At 42.6% G+C, this 21,373-nt stretch overlaps 1 protein-coding gene across 1 annotated transcript in view; it reads right to left on the bottom strand.

The window, feature by feature from the left end:
• The window catches only part of grk6 (G protein-coupled receptor kinase 6), a 48,592-nt gene extending 27,944 nt beyond the window's left edge, over positions 1–20,648 (bottom strand). The window contains exons 1-2 of the mRNA XM_026181183.2: positions 20,397–20,648; positions 9,411–9,506 (exon numbers count right to left, since the gene is read on the bottom strand). Coding sequence (XP_026036968.1) covers positions 9,411–9,506; positions 20,397–20,448 — 148 coding nt within the window. The 5' untranslated portion in view covers positions 20,449–20,648. The remainder of the gene's footprint in view (positions 1–9,410; positions 9,507–20,396) is intronic.
• Between the last annotated feature and the right edge of the window lie 725 nt (positions 20,649–21,373).

Raw genomic sequence — 21,373 nt, 5'->3', positions numbered from 1 at the left:
AGATGAAATTTGCTTTCGACACAGTTTTTCTTTCCCAAACATTTTTACTTCCTTCTAAATAAAAGCTGACTTTTTATAACATAAATAATAAAGTTCCTGCAAGCAAAACTGCAGGTTTATGCAAATATGCTGGTATTTGATTATTCCATGGATCAGTGTCGTTCCCTGTTATGCTGTGAGCCGGCACCAAATGTGCTCTTATTATCTTATTATTACTGTTGTTTCTGATGTACTGCATTATTAGAAGGCTCTAGAAAATGAAAGTCAGATGGACGCTTATTTCTCCATGTAGAGAATGGAGGTTATAAAATGTTTTCTGAGGAAGGAAACATGCTCAGCACATTTGTGAGGCAGGAACTGTTGTGAAAGACTGAATGTAAATGCTAAAGAGGCAGCACACTTTCTTATAGGAATAAAGGAGCAGGCCTCCCTCAGTGAGCACTGGAGATCCTGCGACTGACGGAGGAGTACACCTCTCTTGCTGAAGTGTCGCATTGATCAGTCTGACCTTTTCGCTCTTTTCCTCGTCTCTCACGCCGACCGCCCCGATCGTCAGTGAATCACATTTGCTTGTGCGTGAAGCTTCCTGGGTTGTTTTGCATCTGTACGAGTCTCAGATGCAAATCCACGTTTCCTTGTTAGCGTTTCTATTTTTTCCCTCAAACACAGCTGGACAGATGAACTGAAACGACCCCAGATATCAATCTAAAGCCTCCTCATGCGAGTATGTTTTTGTTTTTGTTGTACATGTGACTGTCGCTACAACAGCAGCACAGCCTCGAACGGCTCACGTAAACAGACATCAGTGTTACTGGAATCATTCTCTTCTGGTTCCACAGTGAATATGGAATAAAAGACACGATAACGTAAAGTTGCGACTCTTTGAACTGTAACCATTCAGCAACTGAGACCAAAATCAAATCGTTACAAACGGACAGAATATTGTATCGCTGTCAGGCCCAAACACTGGCCCAGTTCAACTGAATCCTTAACCCAGTGCATCACACACTGACTTCAATAGATGCCGAGCTACAGCAGGGTGTCATCTGCATAAATAATAATAAAGCTTGTTAGATTTCAGCCTCTTGTGTCGACATTTGTCAGTGAGCGTTGTTACTGCTGTGAAGCGTTTTAATCCAAACTACTGGCTTACTCTAAACCTGAGTTTTATCTGACAGAGGCGTCGTGTCAGGGTTGTCGATTTAATCGCCAAGTTACACCAACAGACTGAAGTTTCATTCATAAAACCAGCTGCAGGAGTAAAAAGATGCTGTTTGCTTTGTGGGTGATGTAGTCCGTGTCATCTTTTTGTCTCCCTGCCCGGCTCAGTAGATGAACATAACTCGGGTGGCGCGCCCCTTCGATTGTTACTCTGCTGAGTCATTTCCTTTTGATGACCCACTGACTGATGGTTACTGATGCCTTGTTCCGTCAGGTTCTCCTCTGTTTCATCCTACTTTGAGATTTTCTGCTCTAGTTGTCTCTGCTCTGCCCTTTGTCCCGCTCTCCTCTCCTCTAATGATCTCTTCTCTCTCTGATGTTCCACTTAAGTCCCGCTGCAGAGAGAACAGAGACGCTAAGTGTGCGGCAAAGGGAATAAATCTGTGGATGACAAAGGACACGAAAGAGAGAAAGACGAGAAAAAGACCGTTCCAAGTCTTCATATCTACAAACCCACTGTTTTCTTTACAAAAGGGACATAAATTACTTCATTACAGTTCATAAAGTTACTTAGGCAGTATCAGACGCTTGCATCTCAAAGTTCTGGGAATTCTCCGAATAATCATTATCTCATTATGGCTGATTACGGACGTTTTGAGACATGATAGGAGTTGTGATATACATGAATGGAGATCCAGGGCTGTAGAGAACATGCTGTACATTAACACGCAGAAAACAAAGAGGCCTCTGTCGGGTGTCCTGTTGGCTTCGAAGGCCCTGCAGTGAAAGTGAGTTTCCATCCAGACCAAAGCACGACAGAGTGCCTCCATCACTTTATGCAGCGTCACACTGATATTAAGTGCACCAGTTTGTTCTAGAACGAGCTGAACAACTATCAATAACCAACAGGAGGAAAGGTCAGCAGAAAAAGCCAGAGTTACTGTTTCCTTCCTTTCAAACCAGCTTGGTAGGAAAATCCAAGCAGATTAGCAGCGTCTGAAATACTCAAACCAGCTCGTCTTCAAAGTCAGGGAAATCTTCCTCATTGTGGGGCTCAGACTGAACTTCAGCAGGTCATCTTGAGCTCCCACCGTGTGATTGGATGTCTGTGTTAATGACCAGTTGAACAAGTGGATGGTGAGTGTATATATTGTAGGATGTATTTGGTAAAAGGAAGCAGTAAACCTCAGAGCAGCAGCAGCACAATAAAAAATATTATTTTCATTAAATCCTACTTAACCCCTGATTATCAATGTCTATGAATCTTAGATATTAGCACTTACATAGAAAAGTGCTGGTTGTGCAAGTTGTGCAAAGTGCTTTGACGAGTAGAAAAGTGCTTTAAAAGAACCAGAGCAGTTACCATACTTTATTTTATCGCCCTGGAAGTTGCTGCATGATTACAGCATCACCACCCTGACGAAGCAGCCGGTTCCCTCTTCCTCTCTCTGGGTTGCTCGGTTCTATTTAAACCATAAACATATTCCTATGATTCAGCAGCTGAACACTGAAACCAGTGTGGACCTACTTTACTGTAATATCATGTTACTCTAATGGCCTCTTATGAGGACTGAGGAGGAGGGGAAGGGGGAGGCGGAGGAGAAAGCATCAATCGAGACTACAGATGCTTTCATTTGTGCAGAGGAGGCCGTGCGGTGAAACTCCCTGCACGTGTTTCTCAGGTTCAGCGAACAGCAGAGTCACCGGGGCACAAACAGACAGAAAAACACACTTTGTGTTTTGCTGCATTTCAGACCAGCCTGCGAATGCACTGCACACAACAAGAAAGCACATGTCCGAGTGCAGTGCAGGGCCAATCTTCAGTTTTTTGTTTTTCATTGGTGCTGGTGAAATGTGTTGTAACAAAGGGAGAACATCTGTAAGATCTCTGTTGTGCAACATAGAAATGTCTCACGTTGCTTGCGGCATAATTACATAACAATAAATGATGTTCGTATCAGGGGATGAGAGGAAAAAGAGTCTCCTGAATATCTTCCTCCCACTCGTCTTCGTTCTTCTGGTTACAAAAAAGTCTCGAGGATGAATCGTGACTTCCTTCTTCGTCTGTCGGCTCACGTTCTCATCCTCTGTTTTTACTTTCCTCCTTCTGGCCTATCAGCCCTGCAGCACCTCTGCTCCCCTCTGTGGGACATCAGCATTTCAAACCGTACTGTATGTGGTTTTAGTGCTGAGCTTCTAACTTCCTGTGTGTGTTTGACTGAACTCATTCAAATCCAAACTTATTTGCATCGGCCCTTCCAGGGAAACAAAAGAAGCAGCAGCAGCACCTCGAGTGTGAAACGGCTCATCTTTATTTCCTTATATTTTCACATCAGCAGGAAGTCTTTAATTATGTTAAGTACGTGTCTAAAAGAAGCCAGATGCAGTGATGATTAGGAAAATCAGCAGATGAGCTGGAAACAGAGTGGTCACGTTATTCAATAAGCTGCTGCCTCTCCTGCCACAGCCTAACCAAAGGGAACGCCACCGCTTCAGATATATTCATATTAGCCTCTATTTCATTTGAAATATCGGCAACTGCTCTATTAATAATATCAATAATGTCCTGGTGCTGCTCTGAGCCTGACGGCCGTTACAGCTGCTCCTGTTGGTGTTTTTCCAGTTTACTCTGGAGGCAGAGTGTCGTCACCCGACGATGGCCCGTAGTCCCCGAGCAGAGGCTACTCGCAGCTAAAAGGAAGTCTGTTCCTGCCATCGTCACGTGGAATGTGAGGTGTTTGGACAATGATATGGAAGAGCTGCATGAGTTGATTACCCACCGAGGTTACCACACTGGAAGTGCCAGGAGGGCCGTTCTGAGCCTGTCCTGTAACAACAGCACGGATGCTAAAGACAAGTTGTTACCTTTCAACTGTTTTTCTAATTTTAAGTAAGATTCGGCCAAATAATTATTTAAGGTTGATTTTAAAGGTTTCATCAATGATTTAACATAAACACGTTCGACTAAACTACAAAGAGTTAAACAAAGCACAGTAACTACAAATGGAGTTATGAAAGAAGAAGAACATGAATTGTGGGGTTAGCTGTATTAAAATGAAGGTGGTGTAAAAACAGAGCTGACCTCAGAGCTGCTTCAGCACATTTTAAATAATTACTGTAAAAGCAGAACAGTCAAAGTTTATCATCTGCCTCTGATCGTCTCAGCTTCACCTCTTCAGGCCTGACATACGTTTGGGTGCCGCTCTGGATTTGCTCCGTTTAGTTCTCCACACTCTGGACTTCAGCTACTTCAGCTCTGCACCGGTCCTCCACCCACTCAGTCTCGCACTCCCTGCTCTAGTGGTTTTATATGAATGTGTATGGGTCAAAATGACGCCCTCTGCAGCTCTAGCTAAACTTTCTCTTCCTTTTGACGATGAGAGTTAAACAGGGTTTAAAACGACCGCCTTGGCATTTCCGGTGTTAAACACAGTGTGAACGTATCTGTGTGGACGGGAATGTTAATCTGGTAAAAAGAAAAGATGAAGAGTCCACGCTGTGATTAGTAAATGGGGTAAGCCCGAACACGTTATTGAGACAGGGATGTTTCTGGACTGGAACCTGTGGTATACGCTTGGGGAAACCTGAGTGATGAAACGTGTCACATTGTCGTTGCTGTTGCTGAATCATGCAGAGTTTTGTTTACCAAATGGCTCAACTATCGGACCGATTGTGCTTACGTGCATAAACAAAGGCCCATTTTGAGTCCGGAGACGTCTTGAATGACTATTTGAATATTCAAAAATCATGACCATCCCTACAAGCAAAATAAATATGTTTTCTGTCTCTTGCACGCTCTACTCAGGTGCCACCCTGGCTTTAACCAAATTGAGTATTTCCAGTAGTGAAAACACATCTGGATCAGACTGTTTCCTGATACATGTGAGCAAAGTACAGCTTTGGAAAATGTCCTGACATTTTAGCTCAGTTAGCTTCATGTGCTTTCATTGTCTTTTTGAACTGCTCCACGAACTTCCCAAAACAGTAACAGTAAACTGAACACGACCCTGGAAGCATGCCCCCGGGAGCTGGTGAATGGATGTATTAAGCAATAGAAACCTGTAAGACTTGAGCGTATGTGTAGTCCTTGACTTCTTTGGTGAACTTTGGTTTACCAGTAACAAACATGTGCTGTACTTTAGTCCAGCTTGCCCACCTGTCGCCGCTCTGTGCCTCGAGCCGTATTAAGTTTTATAACAAGTCATCAGCCCAGCTCCACTGCTTCTTCCTCTTCTTTCTTCCTCACAATGTGTCCTATGTGTTTGACTTGCCCCGCCTGGGTACCATGGATGCAACCATGCCTCTGTACACAAATCACACTGATATCACATGCTGCTGCTGCTGCTGTTAGGCAGCAACTTAAAGCAATTGTTTTTATGCACATGACCTCGGTTATTTATTCTAATCAAACATCAGGGACGACTTTGAAATAAAAGCCCGTCTCTGATGCTGGACAGTGGCCTCCTGCAGCTAAGATAAATATGGCATATGGTTACTATTTAAGGAAACAAAGTCATGAGAACCAAACCAAGTAAACCACAGTTCATGCTTTGGTCACATATCTTCTGACCGTCACATCTGGACATTTCCATCCAATTTTGTGAAGCAAAAATCATAAACAAGTTGACATAAACACAAAGCACGAGGCGCACATGTGCCAGAAACTGCAGTTCCTCTGACGTCGCATTTCAACGTCTTCATAGAGTCGCATGTTAAAATGTTCAACTTTAACAAGGAAACGAACGTGTTTACAGCCTGATACAAGTTTGGGTATTTCCCAGTCAATGACAGGTTACTGTGGGCGAAGTTTTATAAAAGCTTAAAGTTTGACAGGAACCATGTTTGAGCTCATCGTGTCTTTTGGGGCTTTTCAAACAAGTTACTGAACCAATAATATAAGTGAGTGAATTTGTAGACGATTATTAGCTGGCGCTAATTAGCAGATGTCTTTGTCTGTGTTGCACAGTTGCCCAAATATGGTCACTTCTGGGTGCAACAATCCAACATGACAGTGCAAACACCGAGGTTTCAGTGACGTTACAGTGCCTGCATCATTCTACTTCATGCTTTCTGAAGTAAACATGCACACAGGCTTCTTACCCCCAAAAATGGGAGACAGTCAGTGGACCTGCACTTTTTTGAGCTGACTCAAAGCTCTTTACACCACAAACCACCGTCATTCATTCACACAGGACTTTATTCTTTAGAAAAAACTACTGTGTGCGAGTTTTATCTATCTGTAATCTACATGATTGCAGATAGATGACCTAACATGCACGACTTCAGATTGAAGAGGAAACCTGAGCACCCGGAGAAAACCAGCCAGGCGTAGAGAAAAACATGCTCGCTGCTTTGACCTTTAATTTTATTTTGTGCAACCAATGACAAAGCACAACAACGATTATCTCTGAGTCTGGTCTCAGGTAGAGATCAGATCTTTTCCTGAGTGAGTCTAAATTTTATTTCTCCAACCAGTCACCAGTTAAAATGAAAGTAATCAGTTGGTTGAAACAGTAGAAAAAAAACAGGCTGCTTCCTCTTTCTGCAGGCGCCACAGTTTCCTCTGTGGTAGTACTTGAGCAACACTAGCGTTTTGTCTTCATACCACCCACACACTTTCAGACCCATCGCAGGTTTGACTTTTCAATGAACAGCATGCTATTAAAGTTCGCGCAGATTGTCGCTGCTTGTTGCCTGAATGTAAAAGACATTTTTATAACATGGCAGCTGCAGCTCTGAGAACACAACTTCAAAAAGTAAAGGACGCATAAAAACAGAAGTTGTAGCAACGCTTGATCCACAGTCTCGGTGTTTTGGACAGGAAGCAGTGACAGCCTGGCGATTACAAAAGACGTCAACTGTCATCTCAAAAGTGAGTCTTGGTTTGGGGGACTGGAGGGCAACTGTTTTTCATTCTCAGTTTATTCTGCAACAGTTTCCAAAACCTTCCATATAACATGGTTACAAAGTTCACAACTCCAACAAAATATACAACAATCATGAGGTTCATGCACAACAACCTGACCACTACCATGTGCATGTGGATAAAGTGGGGGTCAGCGTGGGGCTAAAGTGGGGTTTGGGCAAGTAGATGAACCCTAAAATCCTAATTATTGACATCGGCATGAACGTGTGGCGGAGATGGGGGGGTCATCTCAAATCATCGAGAGCCTTCTGCTTATAAAAGTTGCAGGTCGATCGACGGGCTCCATGGAGCTCATATAACTTTTATTTGATAACTGGTCTAAATTTAAACTAGTCTAGTTCCTGTAGGAGGGAAATGTTTTCTACACAAATGGAAATGTATGAAAATGAAGAGCAACGACAGCAAACACTTCAGTGTTACGCTCGGCATGAAAGTTCTGCCAGACACATCTTATCTGTAGCTAGTTTTATTTTATTTAATAACTGTACAGTACTCTCTGTTTATAGTGACCATTAATGTAAATATGTAAGAAAATTGTGTACGTTTCTGTTCTGTGTCCTGTTTGTTTGTATATGTGTCTTTTTGGCTGCTGTTACAACCAAATTTCCCCGTTGTGGGACAATTAAAGGATTATTCTATTCTATTCTATTCTATTCTATTCTACATTAATCAGCATTAAGCAATTTCCCAACCGTCCGTCCGACAAAGTCACAGTTATTGCTACAAATGAGGTTAATGCAAGCACAATGTCATGGATCATATCCAAAGTGGTTGGAAGTGAGATGTTGGAGTGTGAAGGGTCACTGTTGACCTTGGAAAGAGTCGTTTCCCTCTCACAATAAACTTCTTCCTCAGCATATCCACTCCGATCAGTTCTCACAGCAGAGATATCTCGCATTTAAAAACTAAAACTTAGCCTTAATACTGTTAAAGTTTGTTATTCACATGCAACAACTCATTTATTCAATCATTTGTGATTTATGGAGGTTTATGTGTTGCAACTAATTGTTGATGAGCAACAGTTTTGTGATCACAGGACAGTGTGCCATCCATTTTCTGCCGTTTTGTACACAACCTGAGGTCTGCTGGTGATAATATCAGCCATGTGGATGAATGAGAGTCTATTTCTGTACAGAATTAGGAAGCTGCCACCACCGCTGCTGCTGTATACAGAGGAAATGAAAAATCAACACTGATCATATTCCCTCAGTGAAATGTCATGTTTAATACTGAGGATGAGTAGCTCATGTTTCACTGCAGCCGTGTGTCTGACAGTGTGTTCTCTACTTTATTTGCTTTCTTAAAGAGTTTTGAGCCTCGGGGCCACCATACCAGAGTGCAAAGACACGGAGAGAGACACTAGAAAGCATAACATCTTCTGAAACAATGAGGGGATTGAATTCAGGCTTTAGATGAGCCACAAAACTGAGAAACACACAGAGCCGTGCTGTGCAGCAATTCATAAATTAATATCTAAAACTGGACGTCTTTTAGGGGTTTTTCCCCAGTAAAGCGGAGTCATCTGCTTCTCACTAAAGACATTTTAAGATATAACTCCCACACAATTCTTTAACAAACAGCCCGGTGCAGACACAGTTAGGTCTCTGTGGACAGTTTTCATAATGACTGCAGCAGGAGACTTTTTTATGACCCTGGAGCTATACTGGGAGGGCTTTAGGGTAGGGGCGTGGCCTCTGACACGGCCTGTAGCTGCTGATTAAATGTTGATGTTAATGACTGAAAAGTCCACACCCGATAAGTGACTTAACGATGGCTACGTCCATCTTTTAAATACAGTCAATGAGGGATTGTGTCACGCCAAGTGGGCGTTGGTGGAACTGCAGTTTGTGTCCAGAGTTTCAGCCCAGCTGGTTACTGCTCGTTTCCCCACAGATGAAACTTTATTTATAAATCAATAATTTGCATCCTTCGGAGGACGAGGACACGCCGGTAATCGTGATAACAGTGAAAAATCAAAATCAAAGAATGACATGATGTTAAAAACATCGTAAATAATCCACCTGCACAGCTACAGATTCTTCCCTTTCAGTTCTTAATATATTATTGCACAATTACCCACTTAAATAATTTCTTGTGTTTTGCATGATCACAGACTGTGTTTTCCATGGTAATAGTTCCTTTATCTCCTCTATTTCTTAATTCGATGTTTTTTTGTGCAAGTCTAATCATGTCGAGTTTGAGGTACCAGCGGTGATGACTGAGGGGGTATTCAAAGGGTGCCATGGATACGATGTGTTTCAAAGGCGTCCACGTCAAATGAGATAAAGGTGCTGCTCTGAGAGAGAGAGCGGCGTTAGCTCACCTATGGTTTGTCGAAGCTCCTCGCACAAACTTATGTGTGGGAACTGCAGCATCTGCTTCCACTTCTTGCTCTTTCCTTTTCTGTTCCCTCCCCCTCCTGTGAATGACATACACATTTTTTATTGTATTTTGGGTTTGAAGGAGAAGAAACATTCAAAAGTAAATCAGCAGGATGTCGTCATACCGTTGATACTGAGAACCCGACTGAGGTTTTTAAGACTTAAATATGTGTCGAGTGCATATTAAAAAACAGCACAGCGTCGAGCCCTGACGAGCCGCGCCCTGATGCTTCTGAACAAGTAAAGTAAGAAACGCAAATTCTGGTTTCCAGGTTGGATTTTGAGACCATTTCTGAGGCGGTGGAGAAAAAATCATTTCAGAGAGCCGATCGACCCGATCGATGCAGTGATCTGGTTGGTCAGATCTGCTTATTCAGATCCAAAAAATCTAACTTGGTTTGAAAACATTAATGTTGCAAATTCGCCCAGTGAAATCACATCATCAGTGTGAAAAGCTGCACTGAAAAAGCAGACATGCAGATATTTTCTGAGCACTGGATGTTTTTCCTGTGCTTAAACAACAAGTAAATTCATTGCAGGGACAGTCTGCGTTAGCCTGACTGCTCACCACAGATCACATATAAACGATGGTCTGTTTGTGTGTTAGAAACCAGGAAACTCGTTGGTTCGATGAAGTCGGGTTTTTTTCAATCTTAGGACTGAGAGCGTCCAGCAGTCATTTGGGAAAAATGTTATTCTCCAACTGGTTGTCAAGTAGTTTCTGGAGGTTGCCAGCTTAAAAGCTTCCCTGCGACTGCTTTAGTCACTCATAGTTTGCACGAAACACACCAACCTATCTGCCAACATATAACCTGGAAACAGAGAGCGTTTCCCTTCCAAGTAAAAGTTACGCCTTACTGTTGCAACCAACACGTTTCAAAAGGTACAGCTTTTACTTTGAAGGGACACTATATTTGTAGAGTAGTTTGAGTGTTTGCAAGTCGACGTCTTCCATACTGGTGGACGAAGCAAACGCCAGGAAACTCCATTTTGGATTTTTATTCTAAGGGAACACACGCCAATACGCCAATCACAAGGTAACATTATTTTACTCCGATGGTGGTTCACACTAAGCAGACCAGACTATAATACAATAGAAGCTGCAGCAGGTGATGTCTGTGTGGTTTTAAAGCTTTGTTGTTGCTGTGATGAGATTCTTTTGATGGCCATGATGTAATTCCACATAAGTAGTCCTCCTGTTGGTGGTCATGGCTGAATATTCTTGGGTTCCCAAAATCACTGTTCTTCATGTTTCATCTGAAAACGCCACCATAACAACCACAGTTTACAAAGTAAACATCACGTGGTAAACACAACTTGCGACCATGAGCTCCACGAAGGTCGTAAACTGAGTACGAAGCAGGGTCGCTTTCTCATAGACGTCTATTCAATCAGATCTGTTTGAAACCAGAAGAGTCGCCCCCTGCTGGAAGTTGGTTCGATCGGTCCAAACGTGAGAACAGAAGAGAGAAAAGCAGCATGTTGTGGTTTTAGTAGGAAGCGCAGGCTCGATCTGTGGGGGTGATGTGACCAGAGGTGCTGATCTGAGCAGATGTGGCTCCCATGCGCTTTAAACAAACAGCAGGAAACCCAACACTCATACCCACAATCACTAATTTTGCAGCTTCACCCTCTATCTCTAATTTTGAGGGTTTGAGGCTTACACATGTTCAGTAACACCTCTGCTGTTGTCGGTCGTAGGTGGCAGGCAAGGCCAAAGGGCTCGTTACAACAAATGATCCCCAGCGATGAGCCGGCTCCTCACCAATCCAGCTGTGCACACACGAGCTGCAATGCACAAAGGAAAATGAAACCGAGAGCCGGACAAAGGTCTGCCTGTTTTTCCCTCCTTCCTCCAGAGTCGTATTCAAACAAGACGAAACCAGTGAGTGAAATCTGATTAAATTTGGTCCTTTGAATTTACTCAGAAGTGATATCGCTCTCTAAAAGAGGATCTTTGTAAAGCTGTGACCTGCTGGTCTGCATCTGAGGATTGTTTGTTTTAGGGTTTCTGGGATGTTTTGAAGGACAGTCTGAATAATCACAGACACTGAGAAAAACAGAGGGAAGTAGTTTCTAAATCAATAATCAATTTAGCAAACAGGTCCTGGAAGTCTGTTTAAAGCTTTTGAACATGAGGCATTTTTCTCTGTGGACAAAAGCAGACTGTCTCTGCACCCAAGCCTGAACCACTCCTGAATCCTCTTTGTTTATCTCAGTTAAGAGCACATGCTGTGGTCAGAGGAGGGATCTTTTATTCGAGGCTCCGTGTTTGAAATGCGATGAGGTTAAAAGTCATGGCAACCCTGCAGCCGATGAACCGTTTTCATAGAAGCCGTCGAGCAGGGTGAAGACAAAGAGCTGCAGAACAAAGAGAAACCAGAGGAAGTTCCTGTCCTCTCTGTGTTTGGGCGGTTTCTCAGAGCCAGGCGGCACTCTCGTTTCTGATAGAGCTTCATTCAAGACGCAGCAATAAGCAGGACCAGCGCACTCTGTGAGCTCATGTCTGAGCCTCGAACGCCAACCATCCTCCCTTTGCAACTTTAGGAAAGAGATCGGATCCTGTCACCATGCTCCGTATATATCTGCTCCAGAGTTTCTTAACATTTAATCTGATGACAAACATCCATTTTTAGAGCTATTGGATCATCGCGCTACAAAAACAAGAATAAAGTCTTTTAAGAATCTGCATTTAATATTGATGCTCATCAGTAAAAGTCGGGAATTCAGACGATCTCTAAAAGTGGAGCAAAGCAGTGATGGAGAAATGTTTTGGTAGCATCGACTGCAGTTTCTCTAACAGCCAGTTCACAAAAAGTGACTCGTTCCTCATTGACTCCCATGTTAAAAAAAATCCCACTTTACAGAAGAAATCAACCAGCTAAGAATAAACACATTGGGACAGTTTCTCCCTTTAACTCAGCTTCAGTGTGGTGGGTAAATTTGTTTATAACTGATCCATCTCGATCCTTCCGAGGCTTAAAGTTGGGCTGCAGTGATTAATATTGGATTGCAGCTCTAGTAGAAGTGGATTGGGCTTGTTCCCATCATGCATTTGGGAGCATTTTTAATGGAATATCTGATAAGTAATATATTCTCTTCTGCTTCCAAAAACCCAACAGGACAGCTGCAATAAATCTAATCAAACTGCAGGTTCATAAATGGACATCAGTGTCTGTGGTCTCATCATCGTGTTGCTATTTTCTGGCCCTTTGCTACAAAAAACTGGGACAGAAAGTCCGATTTAAAGAATAAAAAATAAAGGAGAGCGAGTCCCCCTATCTGCTGTCTGTAAACACCCTCTTACGTGAAATATCGTGAACCTGCACCATCCAGGCTTTCACTGATAACACGGCGTTGTTGTAAATACAGCAGCAGCCTTGAGGCGTCCAGCCTTCAGCATCCCTGATCCTGAAGGAAGGCAGTCCACGCTTCAGGATTTGCTATTCAAATACTTCCAGGCAGCTGCTTTGAAAATCAATTACTGTCATAGAGACACTGCAAACAAGATGTTGTGTTTGTGCCTGAAAAATGGGCGATGATATCAGAATTACAGATAAGCTGACTGATGCCCCGCGCCCGCTGTGTGCATTAGTGAAAATGTAAATCAAGACAAACAGCATGAGTACACGGATGGGAAGCCAATGAAAGACAGACTGAGCGATACACCGATGTAATTAAGATGAAAGCAGCCCAATTCATCCCGCACTCTCAAAGTCATTAGGCAGTTCAAAGGTTACACTTGAAGGCCAAACATGACCCTGGAGGCCATTATGAGGCTGGCTTATGAGCTAAGCAAGGTGAGTTCAGGTTTAACCATGGTCTGAAGCAAGTCCAGGAAGGAAACCACTGCCTGCTGACCAATCAGCTGACCAATCAGCAGGCAGTGGAACACCTTAAACTCTGTATTTCCATTCATGAAGACGTCTGCTGATTTCAGGCCTTCACAATGACTTTGACTTGGTTCGGTGTTGGGTGGTGTTTTTCTGAACCATGGAAATAATTCTGTGATCATCCACTTTAGGTGTTGGTACGCTGGTCAGTGCATCCATGCTTTCAAAGAATGAACAAGATTGTTGATTTGACTGGTCTCTGAATCATTTCTAGATCTTTTATCAGTTTCCTGTCCGATTACTTTTAAGTCTCTGGAAATGGGACACCTTCTTTAAAAAAGACTGTAAGTTCTGATGTTGCAAAAACACTCTGCAACAAAGCTGAAGGTCTGCACGTCTTTGCATCTTGATTATCTGATCTAAAATCCACTGTGGTGGTGTATGCATTGTGTATAATTTGTGAAGCAAGGCACCACAACCAGGAAGCTCCTCTTTGCAATAAAATGTTAACATCGAAGGCCCCGGTAGGACCATCTCAGGACACTGTAGGTAGAGAATACAGACGCAGACTGACTGTGTCTTCTGCAGAGGCCACACACATTCTGATTTAATACAGATTTATCAAATCAGTTTATCAGCTAGGTCCAGAAATGCTTCTTTCAATGATGTTTTTCTGTATTAAAATGCTGAACAGGTCATTACAACTTTGGTGGTTCAACCAACATGTAAACCGAGGCAAGTGCTTACATCGAGTGGACAGAAAACCGGCCTCGAACATGCCGATTCGCAGCTTTTTCAGCAAAGCAAACTAAAAGTTGTTTTTTATTTGTCTCTGCGACTTCGTTCCGCTTACATGTTTATTTTTAAAAGGCGTTATTTTAAGGTGTTTGTGCTTCGCTTTAAAGCTCACGATTTCCCAGATTTTAATTGCTGTAAACAGCAGTGAGAGAGGAAGTGACATCAGGGACCGAAATCACATAGCATAAGGTGAGAACTGGAACGCAAAAAAAGAGAGGAGGAGGTGACAATCAAGTCAGGTTCAGATGCGGCTTTTCATGGTACTTCCTGTGAGAAGGCCTGTTTCCTTTGTGCTGTGCATTCAGACTGTGGTTTCCTACATTAAAGGAGGATATTTGTGTCTATATACCAACTAACATTACTATACGTGTAATATGGCAGTATTAGAGTGTGCAGGGTTTTTACTGATGTGTTCGAGTCCCGGGCCAACACTCGTATATTTTAAGGCCGCCTCCTCTTACCCAAGATGACAGATTGTCAATGACATGCAGTCGGTCAATACGACCTGGCTACTTACAGCCTGAAGCAGAGGGAATCTCATAAAAGACAGAGCCTGGGAGTAAAGGCGGGGCTTGAAGGTTTTTAAAGCAAACTTTATTGGTGTTTTTGTCAGCTTTGATTAGTGAACCGCTTCAAGTGCTGACACCTGCTCCTGGATTAGAGACGTCATCATCAGTCTATGCTCTCTCAGTCTTCCTGAGAAATACATTAGCTGTGCCCGGCTGTACTACAGATAAACCATGAACCATAACATGTTCTGCTTTCTCAGAAACATTCCTGCCTTTTCACTATTGATAATGTCTTTACAATTAGATAATGGAAAAGTCTTCTCACTGCAGAAGAACCATTAAATGACAGAAGACTTCTTTTCTTCTTTAACTCTAGATGAACCCGACAATTTGTTTCATGTATTTGTGTTGTTTGTTTGTTTGTTTTACAGATTTGTTGCACTGATGAATTTCTCTGATTTACACCAGCGGCATTTCTTTGTAACGTCCTGCTGAAACTGCACTTGGGCTCTAACTCTTGGCTGTTTATTATCACTTTTACACACAGATGGTTCATTAAATGTTAACATTTTCAAGAAGGTTTTTAGGTAATCGTCTTCCATCAGACTGGACTGACTTTAGCCCCTCTGTTCTTGGAGGACTTTGTTTGACTTGTTTCCTCAGAGTCTTTCATCCTTCTGTAGCAGGACGCTAATTCTTTATTTCAAACGTAAAACTTTACAACAGATTGTTAGTTGCAGCTGTGGCACAAACCATATCTTTCTCATCCATCTATAGTTAGCTGGTTTATAATTATTGATTAACAACATTATTGCCAGAGATCTTATAAGAGAGACTCGGGTGACAGAAACAATCCTGCACTCAAATCAACGGGAGTTTATTTGGTAGGAGGCAGAAGTTGACCATAAAGGTTTTTTTAAACCATATTTAGGGTTAAATTTAAACAACCTTTGGTGATTATAAACAATAACCACACAAACAAAGTCAAAAGATATTTCAGAAATGGTGAGAGTTGCTTTCATGAGGACTCTGTCCTGGCCGCAGCCTTCGTTAGTGCACCGTCAGCATTTCTGGAGCTTAACGGGCTCGTTGGTGCTGCTGGATTTTGCTTGTTTAGCAAGTCAACGAGTTAATAATAGTGGTTTGGAAATAAAATAAATGAAAAACTATTTTTAATGCTTTGAACAGAAAGCAAATTATCCACAACAGGACACTGTTACCAAGTACCAGCCATATCTGCTGCCTCGAGTAATACCTCATGTATGCGACTGAGATCTGAGTAAGTTTACACTGACATGATATTGGGACTGATGATGCTGTCTTAGTGGACTTAGACGAAGAGTAGACAGAATGAACTTAAAGTCGGTTGGACGTTTACATCAGTTTATTGCCTCACCAGACTTTTTGATTGCGTGCAGCAGTTCAGTTTGGTCGTGCTGTTGCATACGCATGATGCCGTCTTTGTGCCCGTTTTATGTGCTTAATTGCATCATTCTCTGTGCAACATCCAGGATAACCTCCCAGATTTTGAAACCTAAACGGTGGCAGGTGTGACCACGTGCTAACAGGGTTTACTGCGGGGCTTTAGATGCCAAAGAAGCACCTAAGCTAAGTGTTAGCTTAATATTCGTTAGAGCATCTAAAACATGGACAGAAATCACACAGGAAGTTAAAGAACGTATTAAGCTAACATGGAAACACATCTAATCTAATACAGCTAACTAGATGGCTAACCGTGTAGTAACAGTGTAGCAGCTAATTACACCAATATCATAGTGAAAACTGAAAGTGGACTGGGGCGTGTATATTGTGTTTTACTGCACGTCTAAAATATGAAAAAATAATTCTATGTTTGGTTTTGACGTCGTGTAAAATCGCTCCTCAGCGCTGGCCTAAATCACCGATCGGCCCTGCAGCACAAAAGCAGACATCTGCAGGGCATGAGTGTCTCTGCACACAGGAAGTGACACAAAAGGTCACGACTGGAACTTTTGCACGGCAGAGAGCGTGTCATGTCGGCCTCTCTCCTCCGTTCGTGCTCCAGCGTTCACGTCGCGCTGCATGATTTTAGGTCACTGACACATTCAGTGTTTCTTAGCGTGCCATCATGAAGAAACCTGCAGCTCAGAGGCCTGAACCCCCTGACTCTTTGTTTGGAGTAATACTGAAGAGCCGTCACGCTGCACATGCCTTTCGGGGAACTTTTGAGACTCTTCACGAACCAATTCGATTTCCAAGGCACACTGAAATTAACTGGCACTAATTGCTTAACAGAAGTGAGGAAATGGGCTAAAATCACATCCTTGGGCAAAGCTGAAGACGGTATACAGTACAGCACTCTGAATAATCCAACTGCAGAGTAAAACAGGTCAACTACAGATGAAACTCCCAAAAATGCTTCCTTCTGAAATTTCCATAACACACCTGAAGGACACAAAGATGTTGAAAATCAAGGTGCTGCCCCTCTAAAAGGTTTACGGATGCAAAACCAGAGCTGCTGATGAGCTAAGTTTATCATCGTCTGGCTGAATACCTCCTCTGCACCGAAGTTATATGCTCTTTGAAAACCTGCATTTAGATTACAGGATTACCTTTAGGACTCATGTGCAGTTACAAAGAAAGTACACAAACACGAATTAATCAGGTTCTTTGTAGGTTGTAAAATTAGGTCAACACAACCTGTAATAAAATACAAAATCTAACATATGTATCATCACACTTTGTAACAAAACCAAAGCAAAATGTAGAAACAGTGTGGGCAAAACGAAGTGCACCCCATGCATCCGTAGAGACTTAGAGGTTAAGTATCAGCCAGATGCTGATAATCAAATGCAGTTAATTCATTTATCATCGGAAAGCATGACCACCTCTATTGACTCATTCAGGTGTGTGATAACACAATTCAATTATATTTTATTTTTATAGCACAAATCACAACAACTGTCACCTCAAGGTGCTTCGTATTTTGAGGTAAAGACCTTTCAATGATCCCCAACAATCAGACGACCCCTGTGAGCAAGCGCTTGGTGACAGTGGCAAGGAAAAACTCCATTTCAACAGGAAGAAACCTCCAGCAGAAGCATACTACAATCTTCTCAGGAGTGAACAGCAAAGACGTCCAAACGTCTGGGAAACTGCAGAAAAGCCTCAGACTCTATGGACCTCAGTCAGCTTATTAAAGGTTAAAGTTCATGTCAGCACACTTAGATAAAGACTGCACAAGTACATCCTTTTTGGAAAGGTTTCCAGGAAAAAGGTCTCTCTAGAAACGACATGGCTGCACGGCTTAGGTTTGCAAATCTCAACAAACTACAAGACCTCTAGAACAATGTCTTTTGGACAGACAGAGTGGAAATGCACAGCGCCACCTCTGGAGAAAACCAAACACAGCAGATCATTAAGAACACCTCATACCAACTTTCAGCATGTTGGTGGATGGATGATGATTTGGGCACCTGGCAGCCGTTGAGTCGACCATGAACTCGTCTGTGTACCAAGACTCAAACGTGAGGCCATCTGTCTGACAGCTAACGCTTGAACTAAACTGGGTCGTGCAACAGGGCAACGATCCGAAGCAGCAAACAGAACGACTGAAAAAGAAAGGATTCAGGGTCCTCGCCACGCCTGAAATGCTGCGGTTGGACATTCACAGAGTTGTGCATAAACAAGTGCCCACAAACCTCAATGAGCTGAAGCAACATTGTAAAGAAGAGTGAATGAAAAATCCTCCACAACCATATCAGAGATGAATAAAGTCACAGTTTAAATTACTCCTGCTAAACCGTCACTGTTTGTCACACAGTGGTTTAGTTTGAGTAAAGACCCGCTGTGATATGTCGGTGTTGTTCACTGCATTATCACAGTTTATTGACTGTATTTATCGCTCCACTAACACTATGTAACAAACAGAAGAGTACAGCGACACTTACATTGAGAGGAAACAACTTTATGAAGTGACTGATGCGTTTCGGCTCGTGGCGTTCCTCGGGGTCATTCGGCCAAGCTGAAACACGTTGGTCACTTCCTGAAGTTGTTCCCTATTAATGTAAGTGTCGCTGGACTCTTCATTGGTGCACATGACATGAATATTTTTCCAATTTTAAAAGCAGGGATCATCGTTGTTAGAGCGAATCACTTCACTCAGCTTTTACATCAATTTGTGTTATTTTAAATACACTACTGATCCAAAACACCTCATAAATTATTATTTAAAACTACATGCAGATATTTAGAGGAAAAAAATCCCAGTTTGAGTTAAAGAAAGTGAAAAGTTGTCCAACACATGCTGAAGAATAACACTGCCAGCCCTTGTTTCGATGAATGAGTGCCCTGTTTACTGAAACACGTCTTAAATTAAATTAAACAAATTATTCATTCATCCCCAAACAAAAGGCCAGGGAATTATCCCGATATCAGATGACTCTCACATCCAAAACCAGGCAAACCCCAGTGAGGTCAGAAGAGTCACGGCTGCATGTGTGATGACTCAGTGGGGACAGTGCTATATGAGGAAAACTGAGAACGATCATTAAACAGCAATTATGTGTTACATATTAAGCAACGAGAAAAGGTGCAAACTGGTGCAGAAAATTCTGCAGATCGCAGGAAATTAAAAGCGCCGGGCTCACACTTTGTGTTGAACTGAAACTCAAGAGTTTAGATAAGTCTCAGCTCCAGAGAGGTCAGAGTCAAGGCCTGACGGGCCCAGAGATACGGTGCCTTTCTCAAGGGCGCTTCGGCTGGATGCCAGCACAGAGCCTCAGGTCCTGGTTATGTATGAGCACAGCTGATAAACTCATGAAACATCTTCTCAGGTGCCTGTGCACACGGCATTAGGATCATGTCGGCTGTGAGCCACTCAAACCTTTGTCTCCTGTTTACTGGAACAATAACAAAGGCCTTTGATCGCAGGAGGGCCGTTTATGTTGCATTAGGTATTCAAAAGTGTTAAGAGTTATTGGACAAACTGTGCCAGTAGAGTGTCCTACGAGCCAACCTTCTCACCTGGACCCTTACCCACAGATATCACAGCTTCCTGGTTGTAGCTGATTAATGAGGGCCGTTTTAATGATGATGATCTTTGGCAGGAACAGTAAAATCAATTGTGTGCACAAAGCCGTGCACAGCACAGCTGCTCTGCCACAACATCCTGTTTCGCAAACTACAGGACGATGCTGCAAGATCAGCAAGGGAAACCCGATGTGTCGCTGCAGCCACAGTTCACGGTTACAACCCTTTCCGGACAACCTTTTTAGGTACACTATCAAAGCCACGCCAAAAATAATTTTAAACATTTGCTACTTGTAACGTTTTCCCAGGCTTTAGGTCATACTCTTTGATGCAGCGTATACTGGCATATAGTAAACATTCATACATGCCCTGTGTAGGTAGCATAACACAGTTATTGACTTTACAATGTAGTCGGCACAATGAACAAGGAAGACAGAGATTTCACGGTAATTAAGAGATTTGTTTAAACATATTCCACGCCGAAGTGGACACTGTTTGTTAAATTCTTGAATAAAGTCCTCATTAAGTTGACATTCAGCGTAGGACCACGGATATGAAACAAAGCTTTATACCGCTCGAATTATAAACGGAGTTCGGTTGGTCGTTTCTATCTACTCGTACGAACTGTATTTACGGTAACACCCTGCGCGCATAATCAGAAGATTTGTCAGGAAGTGCAGGAACAGTTCGTGCCGCCTGAGTCCGGGGCATCCCTCCGGTGCTGTGACTGTAACACACCGGTGGAGAGGAGCTGTCACACCGCCTTCCCCATCCTTACCTTCCCGTGCTTTGAGCAGCACAGTGTTGGCCACGATGTTCTCGAGCTCCATGTTAATGCTGTGCGGGCTTACAGCAGCGGCAGCACACCGAGCTCCAGGTCCCCCCCGGCGGCTTCAATCACAGTTATCCTCTGCCAAGCACCGTCCACCGCCACCACCTCCTCCCACCGCCCAGCCAAGGAGGAAAAACTCCGTTCTGCTTTCGCGCAGACCCGTCCGGTGACAGTCCGCGCCCCTCCTCTCCTCTTTCTCCTCCTGTTACTCCTCCTCCTCGCTCCATCACTCCGCCCTGAAGCTGCTGTCAGAGAGGAGGAAATAAAGCAGACTTCTCACTCTGTTACAAAGGCGCGTTTAAGGAAATAAGCATCATAATATCAAAGGCAGATAGCTCACTCTGCTCATATCTAATGCTTCGGTTTTGAGCCCCGAAGTGTGTGTTAGTTAAAGAAGTAATTTAAAGGTATTAGAACATGCTAGCAACCATACCATTCGAGTTTGAGTTATATTACAACAAACTTTACTTAAACATCAATTTAAAAAAGACCGAGTGGCATAATTTATAATGGACGCTTTACCAGAGACGGAACTGGTCTCTGATAGCGCTTTGTGACTTTAAGCTAACCGTTTAACCATTTAATCATTTAGTACTGTTAGCTAAGCATTTAATTACCTTTGGTTCACCGTTCAGTACTTTTAGCCATTTATAACAGGTTATTACTTTTAATTCATTTGGTTAACTGTCTTTTATTTTTAGTTAACAGTGTATTACCTTTAGCTGACCGTGTAATCTGTTATTTTTAGCTGTTTCGTTCCTTTCTTTACATTAGCATTTTATTAATTTTTTGCTACCTGTGTTATTTATTATTTTTAGTTAGCTGTTTATGACATTTAGCTAACTGTTTCATTTGTTACTTTACATTAATAGTTTATTACTTTTTTACTACCTGTTGTATTTATTATATTTAGCTAAGTCTTT

Source organism: Astatotilapia calliptera, chromosome 10 (genome assembly GCF_964374335.1).
Source record: "Astatotilapia calliptera chromosome 10, fAstCal68.1, whole genome shotgun sequence".
NCBI classification, from domain to species: domain Eukaryota; kingdom Metazoa; phylum Chordata; class Actinopteri; order Cichliformes; family Cichlidae; genus Astatotilapia; species Astatotilapia calliptera.
Note: the sequence above shows the minus strand (reverse complement) of the source record. Positions and strands in the feature narration are given on the sequence as shown.